General features: G+C 54.1%; 1 protein-coding gene across 3 annotated transcripts in view; it reads left to right on the top strand.

The window, feature by feature from the left end:
• The window catches only part of PHYHD1 (phytanoyl-CoA dioxygenase domain containing 1), a 12035-nt gene extending 2421 nt beyond the window's left edge, over window positions 1–9614 (top strand). The window contains exons 2-11 of one of the 3 annotated variants that reach the window (XM_006768491.2): window positions 831–989; window positions 4029–4104; window positions 4250–4297; window positions 5774–5829; window positions 5915–5977; window positions 6571–6592; window positions 8114–8242; window positions 8339–8455; window positions 9070–9196; window positions 9300–9614. In XM_006768491.2, the coding sequence (XP_006768554.1) occupies window positions 831–989; window positions 4029–4104; window positions 4250–4297; window positions 5774–5829; window positions 5915–5977; window positions 6571–6592; window positions 8114–8242; window positions 8339–8455; window positions 9070–9196; window positions 9300–9345 (843 nt within the window). In that variant the 3' untranslated portion in view covers window positions 9346–9614. The remainder of the gene's footprint in view (window positions 1–830; window positions 990–4028; window positions 4105–4249; window positions 4298–5773; window positions 5830–5914; window positions 5978–6570; window positions 6593–8113; window positions 8243–8338; window positions 8456–9069; window positions 9197–9299) is intronic. The other 2 variants (XM_006768492.2, XM_015567032.1) reach the window with 2 other exon arrangements.
• Window positions 9615–11381: the final 1767 nt, after the last annotated feature.

Below are 11381 nucleotides of genomic sequence, written 5' to 3'. Positions count from 1 at the left end.
GCGGCACCATCGGGTCCCCATTCCTCACGTTTCCGTGTTTCTCTCGTGCTCAGGGTTTCACACATCCTGCTCCCTTCCCTGGAGTGCTCCTCCCTCTTCCACTCCCATTATCCTGCTGGTCCCTTTAAATATCACTTCCGCAGGGCTGCTGCCCCGAGACCTCCCGTCCTCCCCATCTGGTTTACATACGCTCCTTCCTTTAGTTGTAGAACTGCCCCCTTCCTCCTCGCACTCAGCAGTCTGTGACCTCTGTTCCCCTGGGTGCGGCTCGTTCCCATCAGCCTCCTCCGCTTGACTGGCAGCTCCGGGAAGGCAGGCATCCTGGCTGGTGTCTTGTTACTGAATCTCCAGCTACTAAAACCGTGTTTGGTACACAGTCTGTGCCCAATCAGTTTTAGTCGGGTAGATGAATGAGGTTATATTCCCCTGTGATCCAAGCTCACTGGACCACTGGACGGGGAAGGGGGACACTTGGCTTTCCCTTCCTCCTCCATCATTCCAGAGAGAGGAAGGGAGAGAGAAAGAGAGAGAGAGAAACACCAATGAGAGAGAAACATCGATCAGTTGCCTCCTGCATGCCCCCCACTGGGAATCGAACCCGTGACCTTTTGGTTTATGGGTCAACGCTCAACAGCTGAGCTACACCAGCGGGGCCATTCCAGCCAATATGGATTGCTCCTCACTGGAGGCCAAGCACTGTGGCCAGGGTGGGTGCCAGAGCAATGGACAGGACACTGGTCCTGCGTTTACACAGTTGGGGGGAGAGGTCCAAGCAGCTCGCGTAAAGGATGTCTGAGGGCGGGGAAGCCTGAGCCCCTTCCTGCCTGTAGTTCCAGGAGGATGGATTCCTGGTGCTGGAAGGATTCCTGTCTGCAGAAGAGTGTGTGGCCATGCAGCGGAGGATCGGTGAGATCGTGGCTGAGATGGAGGTCCCGCTCCACTGCCGCACAGAATTTTCCACCCAGGGGGAGGAGCAGCTGCGAATGCAGGTAGGTGCCTGGGGCAGGCGGAGATGCCACCTGGTCTTTGATGGGGGCTCAGCCCAGAGGCCCTCGGCTCATTCTGAAAACAAATCAGGCCCCAGCCTTCCATGTGCCAGGCTCCAGGCTCAGTGTCCTATACGCATAGTTCCTCCATGACTCAGGACGAATGTATAAGGTCAGCATTATTGTCCCCATTTGACAGGTGGGAAGAATGAGGCTTGGCCCAAACCATGGGATTTTAACCCAGGTCTGTCTGATACCAAATCCATGCAGTTCACTGCTCTGCCCTCTTCCTCAGTAGTTCTCTGGTCTCCAAGGGCCTCCTGGTGGCCAGGGACCCAACATGACGATGTGCCCGCCTGTGGAGGGCTTATCCCCCAAGCCTGGAAACTCTGCCCGTTTCCCTCCAGTGACCTAATGCCACTCAGCACAGTTTGAGATGGGGAAGGTGAGACTTGGGAATTCATCCACAGTTCTCTACCCAGCTCCCAAGCCAGCGCTGCCTGTAGTCCAGGCCCCCTAAAGGGCCTCACTCACACTCATGCTGAGGAGCTGCTGCCACCTGGTGGGCACAAAGGGAATCAATGACGGGAGCCATGCAGCCTACAGGGCAGGGACTTGCGGAGGGAGGAAAAGGGTTACAGAATGATAATTTCCTCTAAAAGTTTGGTTTCATTTGTCAGCACTCCAGCCTTCTCCTTGGGGGAAGCAGAGACGGGGCTCCTGTGTCCAGCGTCAAGTAAAGACTCCCAGGAGCGGGGGGGCTAATCCTGTGCTCTCCAAGCTGCCTTCTGAGAATGCTCCAGGGACCAGTGAGGGGCGGGGGTGGAGGGCGGGAGGAGCAAGTGCATATATCTTGGCTTATAACGCTTGCAAATAGCTTGACACAGCGCCCGGGACTCAGTAAACCCTCAGTATTCACTACTGATCTTGTGAATGACTTTGAAATTAAAAAAAAGTTGAGCCCGGCCAGTGTGCTCAGTTGGTTGAGCATCATCGTCCGTGCACCAGGAGGTCACTGGTTCCATTCCCGGTCAGAGCACATGCCTGGGGCTGTGGGCTTGATCCCCAGTAGGAGGTGTACAGGAGGCAGCCAGTCAATGTTTCTCTCTCTCTCTCTGAAATCAATAAAAACATACTATAAAAAAAAAATGATGAGAGGGTGTCCTGTCCAGTCCTCCCAGCTTACCTCCCATACCTCTCACTGCCTTTGAGTTATTTTACAACTCTAAGTTGTACAGAACTGATAATGATGCACAGAAGATAATTGTGTATAGAAATGGGTAAGAGCGGGGTCTGGCAGGATGCAATTACGATTCCGTGCCCTGCACTGGTCACAGTTATGCAGACTGCACTTATTGCCCTGTAGATAGGTCAGCTTTGCATCCATCTGTAAATTCACTTCAGCATTTGTTATTGTCCACGTGTGCGTGGTTCAGGGAATTCTCATGAATGAATGAGTTAAGGAAAAATCCTTCACACAGTTAGCATCATTGCCTTCAATATCATTAATATCAGTTATGCTTCCCTGACATGTTTCCCTCCCTCTGATCCTGGTGCAGAGGAGCTAAGAATGTTGGGAAAAAAAACAAAAAGCAACACACGTAACTTTTACTTTTCAGTGGGAAAGGCTTTGAAGGGGCGGGGCAGGTCACCAAGTTGAGCCATGGAGACACATGTAAAGCAGTGGCAGGAACCCACGTGTGGGGGTTGGTGCCACCCCACTCCACTCCTTTGCTGTGCAGAAAGGCAGGGTGGCTAACGCCACAGGAAAGCATGGGACGTCTTTCTGGAACATCATTTTCATATGATGCTAAGAAACTGGAAACATGATATGAAAATGAACAGGGAGAGGTTCTTAAGAACATAGAAAAAGAACAGTAATAGCTCATATTTATCAAACCTGTAGCCATGCCCTTGCGGCGTGTTCTCTACTTAGCAGCAGTAATAATAACAAAAGCAGATACATGTCACTTATCGGCACTCCAAGGACTGTCCTAGTGCTTTGTATATACCTGCTCAGGATCCTTCAACCCCCAACCCCCCCCCCCCCCCCCATGAGATAGGCGCCATAGTAGCAACTGTGTCTTAGGAGGAAATTAAGCCCAGAGAGGTTCAGTAACGTGGTTATAGTCACACAGCCAGGCAGCGGCAGAGCTGGGATTTAAACCCAGGTATTCTAGCTCCAGGGTCTGTGCTCTCTCCTGCGGTAAGCTTCAGCCTCTCCCTAAAGCCTCCAACAATCGCTGGAGGTCAGTCCTGTCATTATTCCCCTTTGCATGAGGAAGGAGGCTCTGAGAGGTAACACAAGTGGCCCCAGGCTATCTGGGCACCAGGCCTGTTTGATTCTAGCGCAGCGGTTCTCAACCTGTGGGTCGCGACCCCTTTGGCGGTCGAACGACCCTTTCACAGGGGTCGCCTAAGACCATCCTGCATATCTGATATTTACATGACGATTCATAACAGTAGCAACATGACAGTTATGAAGTAGCAACGAAAATAATGTTATGGCCGAACCGGTTTGGCTCAGTGGATAGAGCGTCGGCCTGCAGACTGAGGGGTCCCAGGTTCGATTCCGGTCAAGGGCATGTACCTGGGTTGCGGGCACATCCCCAGTAGGGGGCGTGCAGGAGGCAGCTGATCGATGTTTCTCTCTCATCGATGTTTCTAACTCTCTATCCCTCTCCCTTCTTCTCTCTGTAAAAAACCAATAAAATATTAAAAAAAAAAAAGAAAATAATGTTATGGTTGGGTCACAACACGAGGAACTATTTAAAGGGACAGAAGGTTGAGAACCACTGTAGCGCCGGTTGAGTCATGTGACTTCAGAGGTTTCCAAGAAATGTCATGCTTGTAGCTCCCAGCTGTGCTCCCAGGCCCTTGGGGTTGCCAGTCACTTCTGCCTTGGTGGGTGGGCAGGTTTGAGGAGCACCAGGGGGTCGCTAGCCCTGTGGGTGGGAAGCATGTGCGCCCTCTTCCTTCCTCGCCAGGCCCACCTCTGACCCTCGATGCTTGCTCAGTCCCTCTGATGTCCCCCCTCCACAGGGCAGCACAGACTATTTCTTGAGCAGCGGCGACAAGATTCGATTCTTCTTTGAGAAAGGCGTTTTTGACAAGAAAGGTTTGGAGCTGGGGCCCTAGGGGTGGGGATACACTGGACTCGGGTATCTGCCCCCAGGGCGGCGGAGGCCGGGGCGGGGCAGGGGCACTACCCAGGGGAGACTGGACTCTAGCTCTTCAGCCTGTACCTGCTCCTTGTGCCACAGGAAACTTCCTGGTCCCCCCAGAGAAAGCCATCAACAAAATTGCCCATGGTAAGTAGGCACCTTGGGGAAAGGGCCTGAGTAAACTGAGGCCTGGGGGGTTTGGGGGCGTTACCCAAAGCAAGCAGTAGTGGCCCAGCAAGTGGCATTTCTGGCAGCAGCGCCCCCTGCTCCTCTGCACCTTGTGATGCTAATCACCTGGCACTGGGAAGGGGGGTCCAAAGAGGCCCCCCCCCACATGGGCATAGGTAGACCCCTCAGCTCCCATGGCCTGGGATGATCCAGGCCCTGGGCATGGGGCTCCTGGGTCCCACTGCTTCCTGGGGTCTCCGTAAGGAGCACCTAACCTGCTGACATGGTCCCTTCCAAAGCAAGCTAGGAAGCTGGTGTTTTGGTTTGTTTTTTCAGTCTGATACATTATAATCTGTTTTGTAGACTGCTTATTATTGTTTTGTTTTAATCTTCACCTGAGAAAATGTTTTCATTGATTTTTAGAGAAAGAGAAGTAGGGGGAGAGGGAGAGAAACATGGATGTGAGAGAGAAACATCAATCCATTGCCTCCCATATGCGCCCTGACCAGGGATCAAACCTGCAACCTAGGTATGTGCCCTGAACTGGAATCGAACCTGAAACCTTTTGGTGTATGAAACGCTCCAACCAACTTAGTCACCTGACCAGGGCTATATTGCTTACTTTTAAACTTGAAGTTATATCATCGTAGTTTTGTAAAAAAATTTTCATAAAATACATATAACATAAACTTTACCATTGTACAATTTTGAAGTGTACAACTGAGTGGCATTAAGTACATTCAACCCTCACTTTTTAAAAAAAAATTTATTTTATTGATTTTTTTTACAGAGAGAAAGGGAGAGGGATAGAGAGTTAGAAACATCGATGAGAGAGAAGCATCGATCAGAGCCTGGGACACTTGAGCCCGCAGGCCGATGCGCTATCCACTGAGCCAAACCAGTTAGGGCTCAACCCTCACTTTTAAAATTGAGGTATAATTGACATATAACATTTCACACACAGAGGCACACACACTGATTTTTTTGTAACAACATAGCCAACAGTGAGAGGAGTGACTACTGAGTGCGGGCCCTAGGAGGGGGTTGCATGAGTTGCCCTGTGAGTCCTAGGCAGCGTGGGAGGCAGGCAGGCCTTAGTCCCATTGTGCAGAGAAGCACACTGAGGCTTACAGGAGAGAAGTCACATAGAGTGAGTGGCAATACTGAGATGCCACCGCATGATGGGCCCCTGGGAGCCCTTTGTCCTCTGAGGAGTGGGAGGCAGGGCTGGAGTGATTCTCAGATGCCTGGAAGGTCAAGAATAAGGTCATGGCTGGACTGGGACCTATGATGGGGAGGAGTTGTCTGTGGGGCCCACTCCTTGGTTATAAACAAGCAGAAAGCTTAATGCACAGCATCAGTGAGAACAAGGCCTGGGTCTGGGTGGCCAGGGCTAGGCGGCGGGGGGATATGTGGGGCTGGGGACTGGCCCATCAGCCCACCTCTGTCCTGCAGCTCTGCACGCCTATGACCCTGTCTTCAAGCGTGTCACACACTCCCCCAAAATGCAGGTGAGCAGAGGTGGGGGCGAGGGCGGGCGGATAGGCCAGAAGTGAGTGTGGCTAGGCTGGCAGTGTGACCTCTGCCCCCTTCCAGGCCTTGGTCAGAAGTCTGGGCCTCCAGAAGCCTGTGGTGGTGCAGAGCATGTACATCTTTAAGGTGAGCTCCCCGGCTTCCCCAGGCCTCAGTTTACCCTCTGTAAAATGGGCAGAATGCTCATACCAAGCCCCTCCTTTTTGGGGAGCCAAAAATGGCTTCCCAAGTTATTGTTAAGTTGGGGGAAGAACATGTAAAATCGGTCTTCTCTGGCTAAGGCACCTGGCATTCAGTTGGTGCTGTTAAAATGTGGTGGTAGGAGGGACAGGGATCCCTAGGACTACCTCTTTCCTTCGGCTTTTGAAATGCTCTGCTTCCAGCTTTCAAGACCCTGCTCAGTACCACCTCCTCCAAGAAGCCTTCCAGCTCCCTTGGGAAGAGAGGGGCTGGCCTGGGTCCCGGCCTCTATGGCTGCCCCTCACCTCTGCCTCATGTTTTCTCGGGCATGTGCATGGTCAGACTGGGAGTGCCCTCTAGGGCAGGGTGGTTTTTCTCTCTGCAGCCCTCTAGGGCCTGGCACCCTGTAGGTGCCCGATAGATGGGTGCTGATGGGAAATCTTGGAGGTAAACACCTGTGCCAGGGAAGAGCTTCCCACAAACTCAGAGCGGCCTCTCCCCCCTCCCCCGCTGCTCTCACCTGGCCCTTTCTCTTGCAGCAACCTCACATTGGCGGCGAAGGTGAGCCCAGAGCGGGCTGGATGCCCAGCAGAGGCGGTGGCGGGCGATCTGGGATGTTGGTGGTTGCTGGGTCTTTCGAGGGCGGGAAGGCGCTTGCCGCGATGTCCGTGGGCCAGGGAAGAGAAGCCGCCTTCCGGTCCTTCCTGGAACAGTGGATTGGGGGGCATCCTGGAGCCGCGGCACAATGGCTCCCGAACCTGGACGCACGCCTATCTAGTTAAAATACAGATTCCCAGGCTCCTTTCCCTGAGATCATGAGTCAGTAGGGCTGCCAGGGCCTGGGAATCCTGTGTTCTTAACAAATTCCCTGGAGTACTGACTCAGCATAGAAATGGATTAATTCCAACCCCCCTGGATGCACAGACACCCTTTATGGCCCCCCTCGTGGGCGGTCACCCACTTCTGCTCACATACCTCCCGTGAGGGGGCCACCGACTCAGGCAGCCGTTCCTTTCTTAATGAGCCCAAGCCGGCCTCCTGCTGACCAGCTCCTCCACTCGGTCAGAGGACGGTGTCTGACGATGGCCACCCCCCCCAGGTCCAGCACCCCCATTTCCTTCAGCCATTCCTCCTCCAAGTGTTTTGGGACGCCCCCATTAGGACACCGTTCTCTTGACATTGTCTGGATTGTCAATGTCCCCCTTACAGTTTGAAATCACAGTTGCCCAGGAAGGAAGAGGAGAGACTAGCACTGCTCCACCTGGTTGTGACCAAGACAAAGGGCCTTTGGTCAGTGGTCCCCATCCTGACTGAGCCCCAGCACCGGGGAGGGGTACTTATGGACACTGTTGCCCCCGCCCGCCCACACACACACACACTTTGTGCTCAACTCCCCAGACTTCCACCACTGGGTGAATCGTCGGTGACTGGTTAAGGACAGTGGCCTCAGTTACCGGGCTGGAGTTAAATAGCAGCTACTTTTTTATTTTTTGTCAATCCTCACCTGAGGATATTTTACCATTGATTTTTAGAGAGAGTAGAAGAGAGAGAGGGAGAGACAGAGAGGGAAAAACATTAATGTGAGAGAGAGACATGATTGGTTGCCTCCCACAGGACCCTGACCAGGGATCAAGCCTGCAACCAAGGTATGTGCCCTTGACTGGAATTGAACCCGGGGTCCTTCAGTCTGCAGGCCAACGCTCTATCTACTGAGCAAAACCAGCTAGGGCAATAGCAGCTGCTTTTATTTTTTTTCCCCATCACCATTTATCCCCTCTTCCACCTCCATTTAGCAGCTACTTTTTAGCAAGTAATTAAAGTCAGTATCAGCACTTTTCACACATCATGAAATCCTCCAGCAATCCCATGAGGCCTGTTAGTGCTGGGACCACTTTACAGTGTAGGAGATGGAAGCTTTGAGAGGTGAAATCTCTTGTTCTGAGTCTCCAGGCCAGGAAGTGGCAAAATTCTAACTGACCCTGGGAAGGCTGGGCCTGGAGGGCTCGGAGAGGATTGGGGGCTGGAGAAAAAAGCCCAAGGTGAGTGGAGCCCAGCTCCTCATGCCCCCGCGGCCTGCTGCAGCCTCCTCTCACCAGGACGCCACCTTCCTGTACACGGAGCCCCTGGGCCGGGTGCTGGGCGTGTGGATCGCACTGGAGGACGCCACGCTGGAGAACGGCTGCCTGTGGTTCATCCCTGGCTCGCACACCAGTAAGGACACCCGTCTCCCCACCCACTCATACTCCACCCGCCGCGGGAGAAGGGCCTGGGAAAAAGAAAGACCAAAGGCCCCATCTTGGTCTGCAGGTGGAGTGGAGAGAAGGATGGTCCGGGCTCCTGCTGGCTCGGTGACTGGCCTCAGCTTCCTGGGGTCGGAGCCAGCCCGGGATGACAGCCTCTTCGTGCCTACACCAGTGCAGAGAGGTAGGCGGGACGCGGGGGCAGGAAGGCAGGGCCCTGCGGCCTGGCCCTGAGCCCCCACTCACCAGAGTGCGGTGAAGTCACAGAATGAGAGGTCTCTGGATACTGGGAAACCGGGAAGCTGTGGGATTAACACCAAGTCTCCTCATCAGACTAGACTCCAGGTTCCGCTATTTCTGGGCGCTTTGGGCAAATGACTGAATCTCCCAGAGCCTCAGTTTCTCCAGATGGGAAGTGGGGAAGCTGGAAGATGTCACACAGACCCTGTGAGGTACCCAGCAAGTGCTCCAGATGCCAGCTCCTAGGGCCCCCTCTTCCTTTTGGAAAAGGGAGAACTGAAGTCCAACTCAGCCCTCACTGGCCAGATCCCAGCTGACCAGCCCAGCTCTGTCTGGTTCTGCAAACACCAGAAGGATGCTCTTGCGAAAGCTGGCCGAGGGCACAGGACCCCCTGAAGGGACCGGATCCCGGGAACCCATGTCCCACAGCACAGCCTCAGGTCCCAGGGCAGGCTGCAGGCCCTCATGATGAGAACGGATGGGGAGGTGAACAGGCCACAAAACTGCTCGAGCCTTGCAGGGCCCGTGTCCCTTCCTGACCTGCTGTGTCCCTGCCAGGGGGCCTGATCCTAATCCACGGAGAAGTGGTGCACAAGAGCGAGGCAAACCTCTCCGACCGCTCGCGCCATGCCTACACTTTCCACCTCATGGAGGCCTCTGGCACCACCTGGAGCCCGGAGAACTGGTAGGTGGCAGGGAGGGTGTGCCCCAGTCCCCTAAAGAGGTCCTGGAGGCTGGGGGGAGCGGTGATACTGACATCTCGAGGTCATCTCCTCTGTCTCCTGCAGGCTCCAGCCAACAGCTGAGCTGCCCTTCCCGCCACTGTACACCTAATGGCTCCGCAGGCCTGCACGGTCCCCTCCCGGGAAGCTGTGGCTGCAAACACCAGCACCTGCCGACCGCCCAGCTGCAGCGGGGAAGTCACATCTCCTCCTGAGCTTTCCTCTGCCAGTGTCTGTGCCCCTTGGCCCTGCAGACAGGCAGGCAAGAGGTGGCAGCCGGGCAGCAATAACCTCCCCGCTGCCCCGACACAAGCTCCCTCTAGAGCAGTGGTTCTCAACCTGTGGGTGGCAACCCCTTTGGGAGTCGAACGACCCTTTCACAGGGGTCGCCTAAGACCATCGGAAAACACATATATAATTACATATTGTTTTGTGATTAATCACCGTGCTTTAATTATGTTCAATTTGTAACCATGAAATTGGGGGTCACGGCATTAGGAAGGTTGAGAACCACTGCTCTAGAGGCAGCCTCTCGGCTACAAAAGGGTTTGGCCACTCCTTTGCCAGCTCCTTCCTCTTCTCCCCTCAGACAGAACACGATTACAGCGCAAGGCACTGAATAAAAATGACTTCCCAATGCAGCTTCTCGACCCTTCTTTCCCCAGCGGACATGTCAGAATGAGGGCCCTGCTGTAAACTGTCCCAGGCATCCCAGCCCTGCCTGGCGAGGTCTGATTCCCTCACAACTCACATCTAGTGGGCACTCGCTCGCTGTGCCAAGAGCTCACCTGTTGGGTCTCACTGAGTCCTCACCCCATGGACCTTCGAGGCAGGTGCTCTTACCATCCACTCTCACAGGGAAAGTGACCTGTGCAGGTCACACAGCTGTTCAGCCTGACCCACAGCCTGTGCTCCTCACCTGCGGGGGTGGGGGTGGGGTGGGGGAGATGACCAGGGCTGGGAATCTAGTCCCAGATTCTGGTCCTGGCTCTGTGACCAAATACCTTCCTAACCTCAGGCCAGGCCCTTCCTCTCTCTGGCCCTGACGGAGGGCCTCCATGGGTCCCTCCTGCTTGGGATTGGCTGGCAGGCACCCAGACCTTTTGCAGGAACAACTACCAAATCCAGATCCTGTTTAGCTGGGGTCTGGCCTGGAGATTGCAAATCAGGGGCTACTAGCAGATGGCAGACCACAGTTGTGTTTTGTCTGGGCCTTGGCATTTTTATTTATTTTTATTATTAAAAAACATTTTTTATTTATTTCAGAGAGGAAGGGAGAGGGGTAGAGAGAGAAACATCAATGATGAGAGGGACTCATTGATTGGCTGCCTCCTGCACACCCCCTACTGGGGATAGAGCCTGAAACCCGGGCATGTGCCCTTGACTGGAATCGAACCTGGGACCCTCCAGTCCCCAGGCTGCTCTATCCACTGAGCCAAACCAGGTAGGGCACCTTGGCATTTTTAAAATAAATTCTTAAAATTGAGCCATTTCACAAAACAGTAAGATTGCCAAGCTTCCTGGAAAGAACAGGTCAACAGCACTGGGCCAGTGGTCTAGCATGTTGACAACTGGCTGAGCCTTAGAGGCGCGTGTGCTCTCTGCATCCCACTTCCCGTCCTCCGTCACTGCATTACCTGCCTGGTCTCAGCGGCCGTATGAGTTTGTCACCTTGTTTCCAGCCCCCACTGTATGCATGGACACGCCAAGGCACAAAGGACAGGGCCCTTTCCCAAGACCACAAGGCGGCGAGGCAAAGCCGCTGCTCTTCCCCGACATTTGGCCACCTCCTGGGCCAGCAGAAGGGAGTCTGAGAGAAGGGAAGGGTTTGTCAAGCCTTCGAGCCCCAAAGGAATGTCTCAATACTTTTCTGAGGGAAAGGACGTGGCAGAAATCCCACGAGCTCCCCAGAGCTCCACTCCTGGCTTCTGGTCTGACTGGGCCCACGTTCTCTTCCTGCTGGCCCCTCCCTGCCAGGCGGGGTGGAAGTGGGGAGAAGTTGCTCCTCTTCCCCCAGCCCTTCCTCATAAGCTCTTCCTAGCCCACATGGGAGGAGCCACATGCATTTGGCTATTTTCCTCTTGGGTTCTTTTCCAAATAAAGCCAAGGTCACTCTGGTCTCCAAGTATAACCAACAGACAACCACTG

Source organism: Myotis davidii, unplaced genomic scaffold, assembly GCF_000327345.1.
Source record: "Myotis davidii unplaced genomic scaffold, ASM32734v1 scaffold142, whole genome shotgun sequence".
In the NCBI taxonomy this organism is placed as follows: Eukaryota; Metazoa; Chordata; class Mammalia; order Chiroptera; family Vespertilionidae; genus Myotis; species Myotis davidii.
Note: the sequence above shows the minus strand (reverse complement) of the source record. Positions and strands in the feature narration are given on the sequence as shown.